Source organism: Leguminivora glycinivorella, chromosome 19 (genome assembly GCF_023078275.1).
Source record: "Leguminivora glycinivorella isolate SPB_JAAS2020 chromosome 19, LegGlyc_1.1, whole genome shotgun sequence".
NCBI lineage: Eukaryota > Metazoa > Arthropoda > Insecta > Lepidoptera > Tortricidae > Leguminivora > Leguminivora glycinivorella.
This window is the reverse complement of record NC_062989.1, coordinates 8,969,669-8,993,121: the sequence shown is the minus strand read 5'-3', so window position 1 is coordinate 8,993,121 and position 23,453 is coordinate 8,969,669. Positions and strand designations below refer to the sequence as shown.

General features: G+C 35.5%; 2 protein-coding genes across 2 annotated transcripts in view; both read right to left on the bottom strand.

The window, feature by feature from the left end:
- LOC125236755 overlaps positions 1-19,144 on the bottom strand; it is a 71,666-nt gene extending 52,522 nt beyond the window's left edge. The window contains exon 1 of the mRNA XM_048143680.1: positions 14,257-19,144. Coding sequence (XP_047999637.1) covers positions 14,257-19,144 — 4,888 coding nt within the window. The remainder of the gene's footprint in view (positions 1-14,256) is intronic.
- Positions 1-23,250, bottom strand: part of LOC125236681 (uncoordinated protein 58-like) — a 258,598-nt gene extending 235,348 nt beyond the window's left edge. The window contains exon 1 of the mRNA XM_048143586.1: positions 23,204-23,250. The gene's annotated coding sequence lies outside the window, so the exon portion shown is untranslated. The remainder of the gene's footprint in view (positions 1-23,203) is intronic.
- Positions 23,251-23,453: the final 203 nt, after the last annotated feature.

The window sequence follows — 23,453 nt, the reverse complement described above, 5'->3', positions numbered from 1 at the left end:
GTATGGCATGGGTCACAGGAAACTTGCAACCATTGTAAATCATCTGAAAAAGACATTAAAATTTCTATGAATAAATTTTACATTAAGTAATATTCTACGTCCACTTCAGATATATATAAAGACTGTCCACGATAAAAAGTGGTCATATATAACATGGTAAATCTTGAGAATAATGAGAATTTATAAGCAGCATGTTTGTCAAATAATTTGTAGATATTAAACTACATTATAAAAATACAAACAAATTATAAACTTTAGGTGGCCTATGAATTTTAGCAGTATGTCTCATGATAACAATATTTTTTTGTACAGTGTCTTCTTGCAGTCTTTAAGTACAACAGTTTTAATGACAAAAATATTTTTTTAATGTTTAATTATAATAGCCAAAATATACCCTATTACATACTGATTTTACGATAGTAATAATTTTTCTGATTGTAATCAGATTAAGAAAGTACTGAGATTTTCTAACTTTGCTGAATTCGAATTTTTGACACTTTTTGGCTCTCCATACAAAAACAACTGTCAGTGCTTGGAGTAGAAAGTCTTCCTGACTACCAAAAGTCGAAATGAGTTTCAAAAAGTATTTTTTTGTCTGCTAAGATGTCATTCTAATGTGTGTAAAACAGCTTATAAAAATATAAGTATTTATAAAATTGTGCCAGGAAGCGTGTGAAGTTTGTTAAAAAACACTGTACAAGAAATGAAATGCTTGATGGTATACATTCGGCGAAACCTCAGACACACTAAAGCATTATAAGGAATAGCATTAATTATTATATAGTTTTATGTATACAGATTTATCAAAATATAATATTGCTTCAAAATGTGCATTCAGGAAGAAAGATTTATCATGTTATGTATGACCACTTTTTATCGTGGACAGTCCTTCTTAGTTCAGTATTTAGATTTTGCCCACGTAATGTCGTATGAATTTGTATGCAATGTAAAATGAATACAACATTAAATGCCTTTTTACTCAGCATTCTAATTATCTACTAAGTTCTACATGATGTACGGTATGTGACTCACCTGCTTTTGCCAACTCTGCCATCTCCCATCCTTGCAAGAGTTTTTGCACCTCTTCATCCATTTCCTAAAATGGAAACTACCAAACGAATGGATAATACGTAGTGAGTACGTTTAACGATAAATAATATAACCTATTGCGATCCGCATCCACGCGTGATCTCTCATGACACGTAAATGGCCGCCGACCACGCCGCAAAACATTGCGTTTCGTTACACAAGCAAAACATTTATTTATGCGGACAATATTTTTGTTATAACAATTATTTTTCGGTGTATATTACGAGAATATCATTGTTATTTTTTACAAGAGGCGCAAAGTAAAATCAACTATACTGCTATAGCATTCACTAAGATATACAATGGTACTTAAACATGGCGTTTCGTTACAAAAACGAAACACATATTTATACTAACTAAATACTTTTTCAACAGAACTATTTGTTCACCAGTATACATTACGAGAATATTATTGTCATTATTTACAAGAGCTGCAAAGTAATACCAACTTATAAAACAGTCATATCAACTATACTGCGATGGATTCGCTACGATACAAATAATAGAGTTGACAGCGATGCGTACATATTTATACAAACTTAATATTTTTAAATATAACTCTTCGTTGAGTTTACATTACAAGAATATTCTTTTTATTTCTTTACGAGAACTACAAAGTAATGGCAACGTATAAAAAAGTTACAGGAAGTATACTGTGATAGTAACCGCTAAGATTAAGATTGTAAAGATTATTTTTATTTTTTTGGCATTACAAGAAGCTTCTTGTTAATAGAATTATCGTAACCTTTATTCTATTAGTTGTAAATAAAACTAGAGTTCTCGTATATGTAATTCAAACAGAACTGTTTAGTGCATATTAATGTTTGCTTAGTTCTATTGAATTCAAAATATAGTAAACGTAACAATACAGTTGTTTTTATTACGAGATTGTAGTATCAGTTACGATAAATCTATTTTACTAAACGTTCTGGTAGTATTGTTAAAATATTTTTTTTCCGTGTACGCAGATAGATCGTTGGTGTCAGGGTTTCGAATTCCGGCCAGAAATTAAGTTTTTGTTTTTTGTCTTTTTTTTTGTTTTTGTATTTATAAGAGTTATTTTTTTGTCTAAAGACGTGATATATTAAAATAGAACCGAGCGAAGCTCGGTCGCCCAGATATTAACAAATATAATATATAATCTGTGTCAGTCTGTATCTGTAGAAGTCCTTATAAGTCTAATAAAACGTACTTAACACAAAAATTACTTACACAATACGCTACGTACGTATCTCCTCTAGTACACTTGAAATACTCTACACAATAATTTAGTAACTAAATCCTAATCATCTAATACAGCGTTTTTTATTATTTTTTGTTAAATTCGACACGTCATTAGGTTCCTCGTCAGGCACCACCTGGTAATGATCATGATTTTGGTAAATTAAAAAAATGTTTTTGTTTTCATTGGTACCAGCAAGGCAGCAAGGCGGCAGGTCTCCATCCTTACTTGGTGGATATTCCACGAATCCGCACGAAGCGCTTTGCTTCTTCTTTTCTTATGCGCACTGCCAAGGAGTGGAATTCCTTGCCGGCGGCTATATTTCCGAGCTCATATAACCCGGCAACCTTCCAATCAAGAGTGAACAGGCATCTTCTGGGCGAGCTCACTCCATCGTAGGCCACGTCTTTGCCTTTGGCTAGTCTGTGGTCAAGAGTAAGCCCATTTATAATAAAAAAAAAAAAACCTACATAATACATTAATTACTCAGTGTGAGAGACTCTTAAGAATAACATTCGAGTTAGTGTCGAATAATTGAGGTCATTTGTAATAATAAATAATACTAAGAAGTTATAAAGAAGAAGTTATAAGAAGTTATAAGTTGTAAAAGTGCCCCTGTGGCCTATTTGCTGAATAAATTATTTTGATTTTGATTTTAAAGGCCGTCCTACACTTGTGGAGCTATTGATTTAATTTTTTTTTTAATAACTCGATAACAATAAGAGTAACAGACACTAGTTTCTTAAAGAAATTAATTGTAAGTAACCTAAAGAATCTTCCCTTAAAGTTAACGTAAATCAATAAAAACACGTTGTATACAATAAGCTACTTTCAGCTTCTCTATAAGAACTGTCAAAACGATTTTGAATGACTTGCTAATATGGAATTAATATGAAATCGAATTGAGTGACGTCACGATCAACTGATTTACTTTATATACCTATTTCTATCTGATTCATAAAATATAAATTGAAGTTAAACGTTACTTCTATCCTCGTTTCTTTTATAATTATCTGATGCTTTATTTCGTGCATGGTATAATAGTATTTTATACAATCGCGATATAATACAAAGCTTTTCAGTCGAGTACCATGTTTAGGCCACGAAGCTTTGCTGAGTGGCCTAATAGTACGGTACGAGAGTGAAAAGCTTAATTATATCACTATTGTATACAATACTTTTTCTACGAGTCATCATCTTCATCATCAATGGACGGAAATATCATCATTAATGCAAGTTTAAATTAATGTTAATAACGTCGTTCACCGTTGTATCAACATCGAATTACCTAGCAACCAATTGTTTGTAATAACCGTCTCTGATTGGCCGATAACGCGACAAATAAAAAAAAATGTATTTCAGATGCAGAAAAATTTGCCAGGTATCGCAAATTAGTATAGAAATTGTATGATGTTCTATTTTTGAAATTATTACAGTTAACTTAAAGTCAACTATAATGAGATTACAGATATTATTATATAGTAAGGCGGCGGAATTGAAAAAGTCGTCTAGTTTTGAAGTTGATGTGACTGGAGAGTATACTGCTGACAAGTGGTATCGTTGTGATCGGTAGACTTTACTGAGTACGAAATAATGACTTGTCGCATTCTCAGACTGTGGGGGGGTTAACTATGACGTCACAAAGATCGCGTTCCCGGGTTTCAATTTTTTGCCAATTTGTCTAGAATCCCTTAACCAATTTTGAAAAATGAGGTGTCGATTGAAAGCGTATAACATGCTGATTAAGATTTATTATATGTGAAAAGTATAGTTTTGTTACTTATTTTTTAATTAACAATAATGCAAAATTTACTTTTTTTTAATTCTCTTTTTTGATTTTTGTGACTCAAAAAGGCAATGAAAAAGGCCACTTAGCTAAAAAATATGTTACATAAATCATTTAGCTACATTATTAAGCTATCTGTTGCTTTTGAAATTTCTACGATCGGATAATAAATAAGCAAACTACAAGAACATACCCGTAGGCGGCATGTACCGCTTGACACGCGTTCCCATACATTCGGCGTCTACCAAATTACACCTCGCGCAAATTTCGGTTCAAGCAGATATACCTCTAATCTTATTCATCGTAACCTATCAATATTGGTATCATTTGAGAGTACAATTAAAGTACTTTAAGAAACAATGTTAATCATTTTCTTAAAATCAATAATCGCCAGTCTGCGGTGGTTACAAAGGAAAAAAAGTGGGTATGCAATTTGACTAGTTTCCTAGGTTTGATACCCTAGACGAGTTTTAAACTAAAGGGGAGGTAAAGGTGACAATATGGGTTGTTCTCTGGCCTAAAAGCTACACAGAGGGTCAGGGGAGAAAAAACTAGGGTTTAAGTTTAGTTTTAAGTTATGTTTTCTTTTATTTGTTGATTTTATTGTGTTTAATTTTTTTGTAATTTTATCAAGAATACACGCTGGTTTCTTTTTGTGAAAATGCCCTTTTTTATGAGAAATGCGATGAGTTTCATGGCATTTTCCGATATAGACTAAAATTAACTTTCAAATAAGGCCACATTACTTATATAATATTAAGGGTAATAGCCCCGGCGGAGTAGTGCAAGCGGGACAGCAGTGTAGCAATCCATAGACCTGACTTCACTGGTTCCTCAGTGCCACACATAGTCTTACGAGGCGGCCTGCGCGCCCTGCTCTCTAATATGTGGGTCAATACTGCTTCAACGCAAACGATTGAGATGTGTGATTTTTTTGACACTGAGTGTATTTGCAGGAGCTGCATGTACTTAACAAGTATACCCCAACAACTATTTCATATTTATAACGCATTATTAATAATAAATATGCTCTTAATCTTATCTTGACTTCTGTTGAATAATTATGTTTTGAGAAAAGTGGCTAAAAGTGATGATTATAATTACTAAAACATTATAGGTAACTTCATTTTAGTGATTTAATGTGTATAACGACCGAAGTCTAATCGTTTTGATTTTACGATTACTTTTTAATACCTACTGGGTCAAAAAACCGCACCTCTAAGTCGTTTGAGTTCAAACGGTATTACTTGGTATTACCCTTAATATTATATAAGTAAAAGTATGACTATGTGGCCTTATTTGAAAGTTAATTTTAGTCTCTATCGGAAAATGCCATGAAATTCATCAGATTTCTCATAAAAAAGGGAATTTTCAGCAAAAGAAACCAACGTGTATCCTTGATAAAATTACATAAAAATTAAACACAATAAAATCAACAAATAAAAGAAAACATAACTTAAAACTAAACTTAAACCCTAGTTTTTTCTCCCCTGACCCTCTGTGTAGCTTTTAGGCCAGAGAACAACCCATATTGTCACCTTTACCTCCCCTTTAGTTTAAAACTCGTCTAGGGTATCAAACCTAGGAAACTAGTCAAATTGCATACCCACTTTTTTTCCTTTGTAACCACCGCAGACTGGCGATTATTGATTTTAAGAAAATGATTGACATTGTTTCTTAAAGTACTTTAATTGTACTCTCAAATGATACCAATATTGATAGGTTACGATGAATAAGATTAGAGGTATATCTGCTTGAACCGAAATTTGCGCGAGGTGTAATTTGGTAGACGCCGAATGTATGGGAACGCGTGTCAAGCGGTACTTGCCGCCTACGGGTATGTTCTTGTAGTTTGCTTATTTATTATCCGATCGTAGAAATTTCAAAAGCAACAGATAGCTTAATAATGTAGCTAAATGATTTATGTAACATATTTTTTAGCTAAGTGGCCGTTTTCATTGCCTTTTTGAGTCACAAAAATAAAAGTATTTTATTTCATTGAGCATTTTCACTGTCACGAAAATGCCTGTTTTCGAGCTTACGCGCTCCCACGTTTTAAAACAGAAGGCATTTGTTTTCGAATCAAAGGCCAATATCGGGCAGGATCGATACAAGCTTTGACATATTTGCATAATAGGATTTTGGACGGCAAGTTACGAAATGTTGATTAAGGTTTTTGGTTCGGCACTGTTCGTGTTTGTTCGGGCAACCTCGGGTCTTGATTGGGGCCTAAGTGCTTGTCTAGGTTTTGGGAGCTAAGCCTTTGGAGGCTTTTGTTGACTAGATTGTCGCCTTTGAAAGTGTATTTTCAGTAAGAAATTGATGTTTTGAATAGTAAGTAATTTTAGTACCTACCTACATCTTACAGATATTATGAAATGTACGTTCCTACTCGTATTTAGGTGTCGGTGGCTTAGTATGAATACTTTGTGATCTAAAAATGTACCAAGCAATACAATAACCTAACCGCAAAATTAAAATTTTGAAAAAACCCCGAAACATGGCTAAGAACACTCCCGACTAATTCAGCTTTCAAACAAAAAAAAAACAAATCTAAATCGACTTATATTGATCGGGATATAGACCGTGATTACTTTTTGATTTTTGTCGAGCTCCCGATATTTACACAAACATACATAATACATTACATTACACAGATTACATTATACATTGATACAGTGCATCTGCGTCGAAATATCGGGAGCTCGACAAAATCAAAAAGATAATCACGGTCTATATCCCGGTCAATATAAGTCTAATAAAAGTACAAGATTGAACAAGAACAACTTGGATAGAAAAATATAAATGAAATGAGTTGACCGTGACGTCACTTGACTCAATTTAATAATAGCAAATCGTTCAAATTTGTTTTAACAGTTCTTAAAAAGAAGCTGATTTGACTAGAAGGAAAATCACTGTCCGAATAAAGGAAGCTTACCCAAAATCCAAAGAGTAGATCCTCTGTAACCAATTTTCTAATAATAGAGACATTTTTGGCACGCTTCCGCCTACCGACCCAATTCAAGCTTAATATTAGGTCAAAAATTAGATCTAAATATGAAATAAAACTATGGAAACGGATTACTTATATCGCGCATAATGAATTTACAATTCATCCCGACGTTTCAAACACTTTACAGCGTTCGTGGTCAATGGGTGACTGAGGGAAAAATTACAATGTCCAAAAATTTAGTCACATACAAGACAACAAGAAATATAGAACCATATTATTTCATTATGTTTCCGTAGTTTTATTTCATAAGTAACTATCGCGGTAACCGAAGACAATGTTAGATCTAGATAATGATAAAAATCCCGATGTATTTCATTTTTAAAACTGCGATTTTTCAAACGAAAAACGCCGTCAAGAAAGTTTATTTTGTAACAGAAACTTTGATACTGACATACACACACGCTAGGGTACATAGCTGAACGGCACAAACGCTCACGAAACGAAACGCTCGTAGATATCTATCTCTATCGCTCTTTGTATTGGCCCGACAGAGCCAGACTACCTTTCGGGGCGTTTCGTTTTCGTTTCGCGTCGTAGAAATGTCATTCGGTTACGGGGCCTGTATTCCTAAGCTCCAGTGTCATTTTTAGCAATTAAGGAGTTGAAAGTTCCTAAACAAAATTTTGATGTTGGAGTCACAGGCTGCTAGCACATTGCCTACATTGCAATTTTATTTCTTTATCATGTGCTAAAGCACATGGCACATGGCACTTCTACGATACGACACAATACACTCATTGACATTTCCGATCAATATCGTATTTTTCTACTCCCGTAGTGTTATTCGTCATTTACAGTGTCGTGCATAGATCTTTAAAAAGATGCAAGCCAGGGACCGGCGCCCCGCGCACCCACGCGTACGATTTAGCTCTTAAAGAATTGTTAGGAAGCCTTTAATGGATATAGCGGGGGCGCGGAGCGCCGGGGGCTGGCGGCGGTGCGGGGGAGTGCGAGGATTGCAGGAACAGAGGAGAGGCCGATGCGTATAAATACAGGAAACAGTGCTAATTTCACGAAACTTATTCTAGAAAACTATAAAAAGTAAGTGCATGGGTGCAGTCAAAAAATACTCATGGCGTCTTTTTCGCCTCAAATTGTTACTCACGCCACTCGTCTTTTTTGACCTCACTTAAATTACATAAAATACTGCTTAAAACTATTTGTTTAACGTTTAATTTACTTCGAATCAGGCCGTACCTCTTGCCTGCCTTTTTAATAAGCCACCATTTTCTGATGTTTTTTTCCTTCAAATCTTTTAATAACTTCCTGTTTAATTTCAATTGGCTGGTGAGGGGGCGCTGGAAATTTCGTTTACACTTTGAATCTTAAATTACGTAAGAGTCTTGTTTCCAGGAAATTGGATCAGAAGAATAGGACTGTTTTTCACCTTGAGATATTTTTTGTTACGTTTGGTAGTCATGGCAAATGCCGGGATAACGCAAGGAGGATGCGTTATCCCGGTATTTGCCACGGCTCATGGGAGCCTGGGGTCCGCTTTGACAACTAATCCCAAGATTTGGCGTAGGCACTAGTTTTTATGAAAGCGGCTGCCATCTACTTGTTACGTTTGGTAGTATTTATTATTAATTTCGACTGTGGGGGGCATTTCAACTAATCGAAATATTATCCACGTTACACTGTTGATGTGTTTTGACCCTATAAAAAATGTTCCTGGATAGCATAAATCTAACTGACAATGTCCCCGTGTGGTGACGGGTTAAGTATTTCACCACCCCCTTTCTTCCCGTGGGTGTCGTAGAAGTCGACAGTGGGATAAGGGTTAAATTGTAGCGTAGGCGAGAGGCTGGCAACCTGTCACTGCAATGTCAGAATTTAGATTTTTTTCAACTTTTTGCCAAGAGTGGCACTGAAACTTAGTAATTCATATGCTCTGCCTACCCCTTTATAGGATACAGGCGTGATTATATGTCAATGATACCTATTTATTTTAAGGAGAAAGTCAGCAAAAATTACACACACTTTACATACACTTTCCGTGACGTTTAAGTACTTAGCTATAGGTGCATCAGGGTAATTCCGAATGACAGAAATGCTCGGATAAGTCCGAAAGGGGAATCTTGATATGATGGAAATAATGGTGATTTTTGTACGACTTTCGTAAATAGACGACTTTTGGAATTACCCTAATGCACCTTACTCAAAATCTAAAAGTTGGACTCTATTTTTCCACTACGCTTTTCACTCGTCCGATTTCTACCATAGCTTACAATACATCAAAACGAGACAGCCATACGTCACAATTTTTCCAAGGAAATGTATCAGATTATGTGTCAAGAATTTCCGCAAGTCAGCAATATTCAACGCATTACCGTCATTCGGCGATAAATTTGCCGCTAAGTCAAGGGCGTAATCGTTCCTTAACAAGCCAGTAATAAATCATGTTAAGGTTTTGTTACCTAGCGATAAATCCAGGCCGTGTCGACCTTTACAGGCAACACTGGAAGTTGCTTGTTTCTGTACTTTTTTTTTTCAAATGAGTAATCGGAATGAATAAGAATGATAATGAATTTTTTCAAACATGCAATGAAATACTGTCTTTACGTTCCTTAAAATGGGCTGGGAAGTATCGCTTTTTGGGCGCAACAACTCGAGAGGACTGTAAAGGGATTTCATATTATTTTTTAGGCCTAGGCCTGCAAAGTAACTTTTTTTTATAAAATATTGTCCTTTAGAGCATTTTTTTTTTATTTCATTGTATGTTTGAGAAAAGCACTATACATGCCTCGGCGTGAAAACGGATTCCCGGCCTCGTATACCCACTTGGCCGGAAATCCTCATTTTCCCGGCCTCTGATGTAATGTACTATTTCTTGAAAATTCTCACGAAAGTTGTTCGTTCAAAATATCACTAGATTTTTGTCTAGGAATGTTTTGATTAGGAATTAGCACCCTGTAGGGGAAATGATATTTTAAGCTTAGTCTAAGTAAAAAAAATAGACATTGCAAACTTTTTTTATATCTCATGTCGTATGTTGAATGTTTTATTACAATCCAACATGAAGCTTTAAAACATAATCTAAATTCCTATTGATATAGAGGTAGAAAACTAAAATTCGGTCGAGCAAGAAATATTTCATGATTTCAAAATGTGTTATTCAAAGCCAACTGTGAATATTCCGACTGAAATAATTAAAGTAATATTTTTCCCACGGACAGTTACAAAACAATGTCACAGAGAATTTGTTTCCATTTCAAAACAAACTCCTGTTTTCATTCTGATTCATGTAGTCACATAAATCGTAATAAATGGTAACGAAATGTATAAAGTTTGAGAGCCAGCGCACAGTTGGAGCAACTTTAAAAGATTACCATGTTTATTAGACGTTTGCGCTGGTCAAATTTTGTTTGTGAAACACAACCCGATTTTAGGAAGAAAAACATGGCAGGAAAGCACTTAAATGTCAAGTTCAAATGATTATTTATGATGTCGTTTCCGTGTCTATTTTTTAACTTTATTTACGGAAAATTTGCTATTTTGCGCGCTTTTTCCTTTTCATTTTTTTCTGACAGTCCATGGCTGTTTTATCAACACGTAGCAAAGAGTTTGGAGTTCAATAAATTGTCCACGTTTAATTTTACTATTATAAATTATATATTTTAATGTAACATTTTGATATCTTTCATTTACATTGATCATTGACGGCTTAAATCTCGAGATTGGATTTCATAGTTGTAATACGTCAAATTTTATCAGCTCATTCGCCTGCCATAATCCCAGTCATTTGGGGACGGCGCAGCATGTCTTCCTCATCCATACCTATAGAGTGTTTCAATGAACGTCATACAAAACATGATTTTAAAACTCGTCTTTTTATTGTTTAAACACTATATTATTAGGTCGCGGGTTGTTAAATTAGTTAATAATCATTAGTATCATTGTTTTCCTAAATCCTGTTATTTTGATCACAACATGGTTGTTAAGAGAAAATAGTTTGAACCTAGTTTTGTATTATAAACTCACCTTTTTGTTTATCTAGGCTGATATTGTATGAATAAATTGCATTCTGACGTGTTACTTGATATCAAAAACTCAGACATTTAGCAAAACATGCCATGACGTCACAATGAGTGACCACGCTTCGAGAATTTGATTTATTTATTTTGTTACAAAATTAGGAAAATTTAATTACGTAGAACAATTTTAAGACCTGGGGGCCGATTTTTGAGTCTCACTGTCACTAAAATACCGATTGAAAACGATGAATTGCCTATAATATTATTTTCAGTGACAATTTTCTGAATTCGAACGCCGTGAGACTCAAAAATCGGCTCCTGAATACGTGCATTATATTCTTCATCGTTAATAGAGCCGGAATCACTTATTTTGTATTACGTTCATTGAAACAGCCTGTACATCGTCCGTTATCTCATCATTTACCATCATTTACTTGCTTTCGTTTCAATATTATTGGTGACTAATCTACATCATATTAGGTAAATGATTTAACTCTGACCACATTAAGCAAGTAACCTTAATACCCCTACATTTCCAAAATCGCGTTCCGCCCGGTCATTGTGAACTTTTTGCGATGCCCAGTGAATGGACAATCATAATAATGCTCCGTCATTTACGTGACAGCTTCCGCTTATCACGCGTTTCTAGGACAACCGTAACGTTACAGTGTCTCCTCTACAGAAATTCGGGTGTATTAATATTGTGTGACAAGGGAGTAAAATTATATCGTAAAATTATATTCATTGACAGACGAAGATACAAGTTTTTTTAAAAGTAGTGACGATATACAACGTGTTACACCAGCCACTGAAAACCTCAGACACCCCAACAGATTTTTATTATTTAGAGTTAGTCTAGGGAATTTATTCTTAAATCGGTGTATTATTTTTAAAGATATTGATGTTTCTTTTATTTCCGAAATTCTAGTTGATGAGTAACTCTACGTTCGTTGATTACGTGTGTGTGACGTGTTACGCCGTGTCTTGCGTGGGCGACGGTCACGCGACCGTCGCGCGACCGTCGCCGTCGCGTCTCATACTTCCATATCGATAAGGTTTGATTTCGTATGCGTCGCATCGCCGTCGCGCGACCATCGCGCGACCGTCGCCCACGCAAGCCACGGCGTTATTGTATCATCATGTTCCACACAGATTATTGGCAATGCGTAATCCTTACTGCAAAGAAATAGGCTTTAGATATCTTATCAATTGTCAGTCATACAAACTGGGTTTGGAATAAAATTAAAATATATTAACGTTTTCGAGTTTTCAGTGGATGGTGTAACACGTTGTATATTAACGACGAGGGCGTACATTGAATCTTGAACGAAGCAAGGGATTCTACATATAATCCCAAGTGTAGCGAGGGATTCAAAAATAGAATCCTAAGCGTAGTGAGGGATTCCAATTTTTCTACCATGTGACAGATACTACTTTTCATATTACCTATGAGGAAATTTGTTTTAAATCATAGCCACTTGTATCGTAGAAGAGTTTAAATTTAATATTTTACTACCTACGTAATTCAATGATGAGCAACTCGGCTGGTGAGGAAAGTTAAATTAAAAATAAATTATAGCCCGTAGGTCGCATTTTTCGTTCCTCCCAGTTTTAAACAGTCCTCGACCATTCTTCCAAAAAGGAATAATATGATTTTCCCCACACTAGCTCGGAAACACGTGTTTTGTCCTTTAATACCAGCGGGTAAAAACGCATTTTATCCACTAGTGGGTAAAGTAATTTGACCTTGAATAAAGTCAAATTAACTGCTTTAAAATTGATAAAAGTAGGTGAATCTAGTAATAAAGATGATTTACCACCTGTGGAACTACTGGAAGCAGTGATAAACGCATTTTTTGCGTTGTAGTTTCCTCGCTATAGTGAGGGGAAAAGTTTTGTGTTACACTCGTGTTTTTACACTCGTGTGCAATTCTATTCTCGAACCACTGTATTTTTCACTTCTCGTGTTTTTTCCACACTCGGCGTTAAAATACAACTTTGCCCCCTTGTATAACAAATAACTATTTATTATACGTATATACCATAATATAATATTATATACGGGCGGAATGGATTGAGGTCGACAGTATTCTCGATATTTCAGGCTTGTTACAAGTGTCACGCTAACGAAGTACTCGTTCTTAACTGCCGTAGCGAGCCCACCCACACAATTACTAAGTTATGAAGTGATAGATTATCTACAATAGATGAACGACATTTATTCTTTGTTACAATTTCAAATAAATACATTAAATAACCTTACCTCGGAAACATTGAAGAAACGTACGTGTTCGGATGCTACCACTTCCCTTCACTTCACTTTTGACGACCGGTCTGGCGCAGTCAGTAGTGACCCTGCCTGCTGCGCCGCGGTCCCGGGTTCGAATCCCGGTAAGGGCATTTATTTGTGTGATGAGCACAGATATTTGTTCCAGTCATGGATGTTTTCTATGTATTTATTTATATATTATATATTTATTTTTAAGAATGTCCTATAATATTTATTTTATTTTTATTTATTTTTTTTTACCACTTTTATTATTTATTTATTTATTTTAAAAAACATTTACATGACCTTACAACCACTAACCAATGCGTCACGAAACTTAGATAACAAAAACAAAGAGAGAAAAAAAAAAGAGAACAACAAAAAGAAAATTAAACGATTCATTTATATAACCTTTATTGCACAAAATAAAGTACAAATGGCGAAATTAACACCTTACGTTTTTTACCAGTCAGGGAACAAATACAAATTTTTGGTGCAGAAAAAAAAACAGACATTAAAATAGGATTACCTAAATAAAATATCTATGTATTATAAATTCATCAATGCACATGAATAAATAAATACATTATATCTTTCAAATAATAGTTGCTATAGCTTCGGTTTATAGTCATGTCCAGGGATAAAGCATCCGTCACGCTTCAGCAAGTATGTCAGTGTGAGAGTGACAGATGTCTTATCCACGTGGATAAATGACATCAATTTGCAGCATGATATAGGATGATCAAATAATTTTATTGCATTATGAATCAATTTACTCACGTACATATAGGATGATCAAATAATTTTATTGTAATAATTAATCATTATTCATCAATCAATTTACCCATGTACAAATGACTTCAAAAGTAATTGCTACTCATACGTGAAATAATGAATACCTACTTGATACGTGAAACGGTGCTGGTGTCAACGGCTCTAGGTCATCAGGATGATCGCTCAGCGGTGATAAGGGTCTCGAGTTAAGACAAGCTTCGATCTGGTTCAGAAGCGTTGATAATTCTTCGAAGGTAGGTGTAGTATCTCCGAGGGTTCTCTTTAGATGGAATTTCGAACTCTTCACCCCCGCTTCCCATAATCCCCCGTGATTTGGTGATCCAGGAGGGATGAACTTCCACTTGGTACCTTCAGTGTCTAGTAAGGCTGCTAGTTCAACTGGGATCGTTGATTTGCCAAGTCTCCAAGTCTCTAGTATTTCTTTGCTCGATGCAATGAAATTAGTACCGTGGTCGCTCCACATCTCTTTGACGAATCCTCTTCGTGATGTAAATCTTCGAAATGCAGCCATGAACGCTTCCATTGTCATGTTACTCACACATTCTATGTGTATAGCTTTAGTTACCATGCAGATGAAAATACATATGTATGCTTTGAACGTTTTCGTTCCTCGTCCAGGGCTCATGCGCACGTTGACTGGACCTGCGAAATCTACACCTGTAGTAAGAAATGCTCTTGATGGCTTAACTCTTATTTCAGGTAAATCGCCCATCAGTTGAGTTACAGTTTTCGCTTTTTGTTTAGCGCAAGGAAAGCAGTTTCTAACATACTTCTTGATAGTATTTCCTGCGTCAATCAGCCAGTATCTTCCTCTCAAGTATATTGTCATAAGTTGCGGGCCTCCATGCAATGTCTTCTTGTGTGCGTCATCGAGTAAAAGTGGTAGCAGTACATTGTTCTTAGACAGAATGACAGGATGTTTGCTCAGGAACTCTAAATCTGCATGTTTCAATCTTCCTCCAACTCTGAGTACTTCTTTTTCATCAAGAAAGGGTGTAAGTGACAGTATTCGACTTCTTTTCTTAAGTGGTTGACGATTTCTCAAAGCTTCGATTTCTTCTGGAAATTCAAGTTGCTGTGAAAGCTTGATACATGTAGTAAGTGCTTTTTCTCGCTCATCATGAGTTACATACTGAGGTAAGTTTTCTTTTACATCTTTGTTTTTGAACATCAGCCATCTTTGACAGTAAGCTATGACTGAAATGAGTCTTCTCAATGATGAATATCTCTTTGAAATTGTGAGTATGAATTCTTCTTTCTTCTCTAACACTGTAGTAGTAGCACATTTGATAGATTTTCTCGTTTCTTGATCTGTATCTTCTACTTCACAAGATTCTCTTTTCCATTCTCTTTGTTGTAAGAATGTTGGACCTTGAAACCATAAGGTATGTTCTTTCAATTTCTCAGGTGTGACTCCTCTCGACGCTGGATCTGCAGGATTTTCTTTAGTATTCACGTATGACCATGTAGTATTTATGTTATTGTTGATTTCAATGACTCGGTTCTTCACAAATGTTGTCCATTTCAGCGGGTCTCCGAGAATCCAAGCTAAAGTTACTTTTGAATCTGAATATGCGTATGTATTTTTGTTCTGGATCTTCATAGCTGTAGCAACATGTTTCAGCAGTTGACTCAGTAGTAGCGCTGCACTCAATTCTAGACGGGGCAAAGTAAGTTGTTTTTTCATCGGTGAGATTTTTGTCTTTGCCATGATAAGTGACACTTTGACTTCTCCATCTGGTTGTATTACTCTGCTGTAGACTACTGCTGCATAGGCTGACATTGATGCATCAGCGAAGCCATGTAGTTCTATTAACTCACTGTGGTTGGTTGTTCCAATCCATCTCTCAAGTTTAATTTGTGACAGGTGCTCTATACCATTGCAAAAGGTTTTCCACTCTGTCTTTAAGTCTTCTGGTAGTTCTGTATCCCATGATAATCCTCTTGACCAAATCTTCTGTAGAAATATCTTTCCCATGACTACAGATGGTGCTAGCCAACCCATTGGATCAAACAAGGAAGCTATGACAGTTAAGACGTTTCTCTTAGTTACTCGTTGTTCAGATAAAGTGTTAATTTTGTTAGTTACTAAGAGAGTATCTTCGTTTGAGTTCCATGTTATTCCTAAGGTTTTGATTGTCTCTTTTTTGTTGATGTCTATCTCACATTTCTTCGCTCTCTTCTCTGTTTCGACTGTATTGATGAATTTTTTGCTATTTGAAGACCATTTTTGTAGTTCAAAACCTCCTCTTCTTAGTACTTCTGTTAATTGACGTTTTGCTTCTATTGCAGTTTCTTCTGTATCTCCCCCTGACAGTACATCGTCCATGTAGAAAGAGTGGTTGATAATCTCTCGAGCTTGGGCATATTCTTCTGTGTTTGCCTCATCAATTGCTATTTGTCTCAAGGTTTTGATAGCTAAAAATGGCGCACATGCTGTTCCAAATGTAACTGTTAGCATTCTGTATTCTCTTATGTCTTCATCAGGGCTGAATCTCCAAAGTATTCTCTGAAAGTCTGTGTCTTCTCTTCTTACAAGGATCTGGCGATACATTTTGATGACATCAGCCACAAAACAGACTTTGTGTGTTCTCCATCTCATAAGAATGTCTCGAAGATCTCCCAGAAGTGACGGACCAACTAGCAGTTCTGAGTTGAGGCTCACTCCGTTGCTTCCTTTGCATGAAGCGTCATAGACTATGCGATACTTGGTAGTTTCTCTATCTTCACGGATCACAGGGTGATGTGACAAATAGACTCGTTTGTCAGTCTTCTTAACAGACTCATCTCGTTCGATCAATTCCATATGTTGAAGTGTTATGTACTCTCTCATGACCTCGTTGTAGGCTTCTCTCAATTTTTTGTTTGCTTCTAATCTTCTCTCAGTGCTCATGAATCTTCTCAGTGCAATTTCTCTCGAATTCTCAGGTAAAATAGGTTTGTCGCTTTTAAAGGGAAGTGCCACAATGTATCTTCCATCAACATCTCTAGTTACAGTTTCTTGATATATTTTCTCAGCTCTAAGTTCTTGTGGGGTGAGAGTGTCGTTTTCCTCTGACTCTAATCTCTCTGTCTCCCAAAATTTTTCTACCATCTCCTCTAAAGTTATGTTCAGATGCATGGTTTTGAATTCTCTTGTGCGGTTGTTTGTCAAATGACCTCCTGACAGTATATATCCCAAGCGTGTTTGTTGTGCTATGGGAGTACCTGGTTCTCCTTTAATCACTCCATTCATTAAGATGTCTGAGTAGATATGAACTCCAAGTAGTAAATCAATGTTGCTTGGTGTATGATAAGTTGGATCTGCCAGTGACAGGTGTTGCAGATGACTCCATTTCTGTGGATTGATCGGGACTTCTGGCATTATGTCAGTGACATCTTCAACAATGTAGACTGTGCAGTCAGCTTTGAAGTTGTTGTCGAATCTTGAGTAAATCTCTATGTTTGTAGCGGATTTGATTGTAGTTGACATGTTACCCACTCCGGTAATTAATCCATCAACTGTTTTTCTTCGAAGTTGTAGTTTTCTAACAGTTGCTTCACTTATGAACGACTCTTGAGAACAGGGATCAATGAGTGCTCGTAGTACTTGCATACCATGGCCGGTCTTGATATTTACTAGTGCGGTAGCCATTAGTGCAGTATGACTCTGAGTGATAAGATAATTTCTCAGTTTTGGTGTTTCTGAAGTTTTAGTGGTAGACTCTTCTCTCATGGTATAGTTTGAATTGGATGCGGGTGCTTTCGACGTGGATTGTTGATTGTTCTCTCTCTCTTCAGCGGTTTGATTCTCAAAATGAAGTAAAGAATGATGTCTTCTTTGGCAATGATGACAGGATACTTTGGATTTACAGTTTTTCACATTATGTTTTGATGACAAGCAGTTGAAGCATAGTCTCTCCTTTTGGACGTATTGAACTCTATTGTTGACATCTAAATTTGCAAATTCTTTGCATAGATAGTTCAAATGGTCTTGCTTGCAGTAGGAACATTGTACTGTAGTTGTAGCGGGGCTTGTTAGAAAGGATCTTTGTCTCACGATAGCTCTCTCTCTGTCCTTCGAATAAGTTGTAGACGGAATCATTTCTAACACTCTGAAACGTGTGTCCAAGAAGGTTGTTAACTTCTCAAGTTTCGGCAACTCTTGTACAGGTAGCGTGCTTATCTCCTCTTCCCACTGTTTGCGTGTCTCTTCGTCCAATTTGTTGAGAATAATGTGAATAACAATTGTATCCCACTCGTTTATCTTCACGTCGTTGTTTTTAAGACTGTTCAGACATTCTTGAGTAGTATCGAGAAGTTCTCTAATAGATTTGGAAGTGCCGTTGTATACTCTCTTCTGATTCATAAATCTATTCAAGATTGTATTCACTATCATGCGTTTGTTGTTGTACCTCTTGTCTAAAGTTTCCCATGCGACATCGTAGTTTTTCTCGGTTATTTGTAGATGCTTCAATAATTGTTCAGCTTCACCAGTGACACTTGATTTCAAATAATGAAGTTTTTGTACCTTGCTCAAAGATGGTTTGTTGTGAACGAGTGACGTATATAGGTCTCGAAAAGATGTCCATTCTTCATAATTTCCCGAGAATTGAGGCAGTATTACTTTGGGAAGTTTTACATCTTGCGTAGATTGCTTGTTTACATCTGACGTGTTATTCTGCGGATGCGGTTGCGGGTTCTCTCTCACAGCGGTAGATTTGTTGAACAGATCAATAGTATCTGACAATTCTCCTTTTATCATAAAATACTCTTCTTCTCCAACAGAATAAATGTCGTTGACGAAATAAACATGTTCTTTTCTTTGAGCGCTCGTTGCATATTTAACAATTTGGAAATGGTTTGTCTGGAATTTCTGCCAATACTCGTTAAGTGTGTCGATTCTTGCTTGTACGTAGCCTTTCGTAATGCGTGTTTTTCCTTGCTTTTTGAAGTTTATTCCTATCTTCCGTATTAAGTCGTAAGTAGTTTCTTGTTCCGATACGTATGTATCCATTTTGTAGGTTATGTAGTAAAATCTTGCGACGAAATATGTAGAATCTTCGGTCTTGTTCTTCGAAAACACGAAATGTTCGGAAATTCACACTTTTTCTTCCAATTATTACGAATCGCGATGTATTTTCACTACTTTATGTCCATTGTTTACACTGATGCGCGGATCGTTTTTTACGAAAATATGACGAAATTTCTTCAAATTATTGTCCTCGCGGTAGTTTACACAGTTTTTTATCGTATTTATGCACTAAAACCTCGAATTATTGTTCATTTACTTGTATTACACGTATTTTTCTCACTATAGTTCGTATTTTGTTTTCTCACTTTTGTTCATTTGACTTTTGTTTTCTTCTCGAATGTTCGATGCGTGACGTCTATAATCTCTCTAAACTGTTCTTATTTCACTGCGATTGTTTGTTTTTCACCACTAATTCACTATATTTATCCCGGTTCGTATGGACCACTTTGTAAACTCATCTACTCAAAATGTGAATATAAGAACTGAGACGCCGTATTGCAATAACTCTTATTTATTGATAAGAATCTTAGTTAAAACGTATACATGTTAATTCATTGAAATATATTGCAAAAAATAAAAATCTAGACTTCTGTCTTCATAATGTAAGCTTCAGTTGACAGCAATTCAAGAATGTGACAGCTATATCTATTCTCTATGGTCAATCTTCTTGCTGGCCATGACAATACGTGAAACGAAAAGGAAACAATTTTGTTTTGTTTTTATAATTTATTGAAATATGGTAACAAAACTAATAAAAGGTATGTGTAAAAATAAACAAATAATTTAATTTACTATTCACGTATCAAGTAGGTATTAATTAGTTTACGTATGAATAGATTAGTATTGAAGTCATGATTAAAATTGATGAATAATATTAATTATTAAATAAAACTCTTGAATCATCCTATATGCAGCGTGACGTCAAATTTATGTCATCGGCATGAAAGTTACGGGCCCTGGTCATGTCAGTCAGTGACACTGATAAGAAATAATAATATTCACACACACATCATTTATCATTTATCTATGTGGATAAATCATGCTGTCACGCTTCGGCGTGTTGTCAGCGTGATAGTGACAGATGTCTTATCCACGTGGATAAGTGATAAAAGAGTATATTATAATGTAAAGTGTATAAGGTAAAGAGTATAATAAATATCAAAAATCAGGTTCTAAAAGTTTTATTCCTTTGTCGAGTGATGGCAGCAATTGCACCGAGACTACAAAATTTACCTAAAAAATCCATTCCTTTTCGTATAAATAATAGAATAATAGAATCAGCAGTAAATATTTCTCAAATAAAATATATCCCAGATAGGTTTCATGTTGAATGTGAAAGGTTGTCGCCTCGGAAAACCTTATTTAAACATATCTCCTGAGAGTTTAGGTTTCACGGAAAACGTGAAAAAAGCATGCGAAGTCGAAATCAAATATTAAGGCTCCATGTTTTATTTATAATCCTCCAGATCTTCGGGGAGGAGAATGGACTACTAGATTTAGACTCCGCATTATAAATTATAAAATTTTGTATTCAGAGTTTTGAATGGTGAATCATTCTTATTAGACTTTGGATTCGTCTGTGCCTTTGGCTAGTCTGTGGCCAAGAGTAAGAAACGTATTAAGTTGTCTCATGACACTTACGAATATATTGACCAGGATGAAGATCGTGAATACCTTTTTTTTATTAGAGAGCTCTTAATTTTTTGACGCAGTTAGATGCCTATGGGACTTTTTTCTTAATTACGATTTTGGTTTCTTTTTTCTGTCCTTGACCAAATTTATTTTTATTATTTAGATACATTTACTGACAGTAGATATTACATTACGCAAATGAAATAACAAGTCACGCTCCCATTCATTATTTATGTAAATAACATAAATAAATAAATATTGGGGGACACCTTACACAAATCAACCTAGCCCCAAACTAAGCAAAGCTTGGAATACGGGTGCTAGGCGACACCATAGTACATACTTATATAGATAAATACATACTTATATACATAGAAAACGTCCATGACTCAGTAACAAATATCTGTGCTCATCACACAAATAAATGCCCTTACCGGGATTCGAACCCAGGACCGCGGCTTAGCAGGCAGGGTCATTACCGACTAAGCCAGACCGGTCGTCAAATGTGCAATCGTAGCCAGTGTTTGCTTGATCTGGTGGGTATGTAATCTGTAGGATAAGTGAATATCTTATTTTGACAAGATCACTTTTAGTCCTGTTTGACTTGACACTCTTGACAGCCGACGCTTTGAATATTTTCGATTAATGTTGAAGAGAATTCTCCTTTTTCTTTAAACGGATAACCAGGAATATTTCTCAGTACCTACCCATTGTCTATGTCTATGTCAGTTATTGACTCTTGGGTACTTTATCGAATAGGCGTATTTTTATGAAAATTACATTTGACGTAATCTGCGACCTAGAGCACAAACGAGTGAAACTCTTTATTTTTTTATTGATTTATTAACACAAAAGGTACATTTATGTCAAAAACATATGTCCCACAAAACGGTTTGACACTGGGATCAAAGTCTCTTTGCTAAGAAAACTAAAATAACATTTAAATACTATTAATTCCGTCCTGCTATCCGCAGACAAACAGTTTAATACATATATCATGAAGGTCACACGCGTTGGGCTCCAGGCAGGCAAGTACTTATGGCCGCACGATAAATGATAAAACATCTGGCCGTCCCCACCGCACTTACAAATAGTGCGATAGGGATGGCCTGATGTTTTATCATTTATCGCGCGACCATGCTTATACGCCAGGGATCATTTAGGAAGGCAAAAGATCGGCCTGACTGGAGAGCACTGCAACGTACAGCGGCTTACGATGGTCACGACCATCAGTCATGAGGTTTCGACGAAGAAGAAGAAGAAGTTTAATATGTAGGGTAGACGCTTCGTCAGACACCTATCTCCATGCTTCCATAGTAGTTAGTTACTCTTGGTACTTCGTATTTGCCTGCAGTTACCGACCTGGTGCCGTGTATTACTTACAATCGATAAACCATGATTATGACTTCCATGGTGACTAAGTGCTAATGTCAATTTATGCTTAAGGCTTACTGGAAGAATCTTACATATCTTAAATAGCTGACTATAATGTGACTTGCATTTATTTTTAGTCTTTCTGTTGACTAGAAGTTTTAAAAATCTTAATTTAATGAAAAAAATAAGATTCAGATATATGTCGTGTTCCTTGGCGTCAAAATGTTAAACATAAATGATTTATGTAAGGAACATGACCTCACAATCACCTCTATAAAAATAGTGATTGTTTACTGCTACATTTTTTATGTAAATACCTACAATTTCCTATGATCAGATTACTATAACAAAGTCAGCCACCGTCAACGCGCCCCCGATTTTTTATTCAATACCCAAGGAGAATCACTAAATTCAATATGAGGCTGCGTTTCCATTATTCATTTCATTACGGTACCTGGCTCCTTTATGCGGATAGATAAGATTGGGGAAATAAATTGTTTAGTTTCTATAGACGAAGGTAAATAGGCACGATAAGTAAATACCTATATTTATAGAAAAACCGGTACAACTGAGGGAGGCAATTATATTAATTGTGTTAACACATAACTGCGATGGCGGTTGCAAGCTTAAATTATTCTTTGTCTTATGGTGATGAGTGATGAGACACTAGCGTCACTTTTGATATTTTCTTTTATGTATCTTATAATGTGATCAATTTTAGTAGTTATTAAAAGTAAGGCGGTAATAAAACACTTACATTGTTTTAAATGTATACATTGTTATTCCGAAGAAATGTTCAAAATAAAAGTGGACACTTTAAAAAAAAATTAAAGAATTGAACAAAAGGAAAGAAAAGGAAAGTAGTTAGTAGAGGTCACTAAAGTATTTTAAAGGAGGTAAAAAAGTTTGCCTATTTCTAAGTAAACGATGAAACAGAAGATTTAAGTTCATTATTTAAGACTTACTTACTAGTACTAGTAGTACTTGTTATTGTAAAGATGAAAATACTTAATTCTGAGATGTGATGAAACTTACATTAAAAGCTCTTCAATTATGCCCTTTCCGCTGCTCCAAAATTATCTGCAACAAAAACATACGGTAAAAATAAACCTTCCACGAGAAAGACATAAAGAAACGAAAATATGATTACCATTTATGCCTCATCTAATAAAACCACGAGTTGAAAAAATTCACGACTGCCGAAATAAGGCTGAAGTTTATAGCTGTTTTTAGTCAACGCGGAGGCTAATTTAGATTTTACAACATAATAAAGTTTTCTTATTTT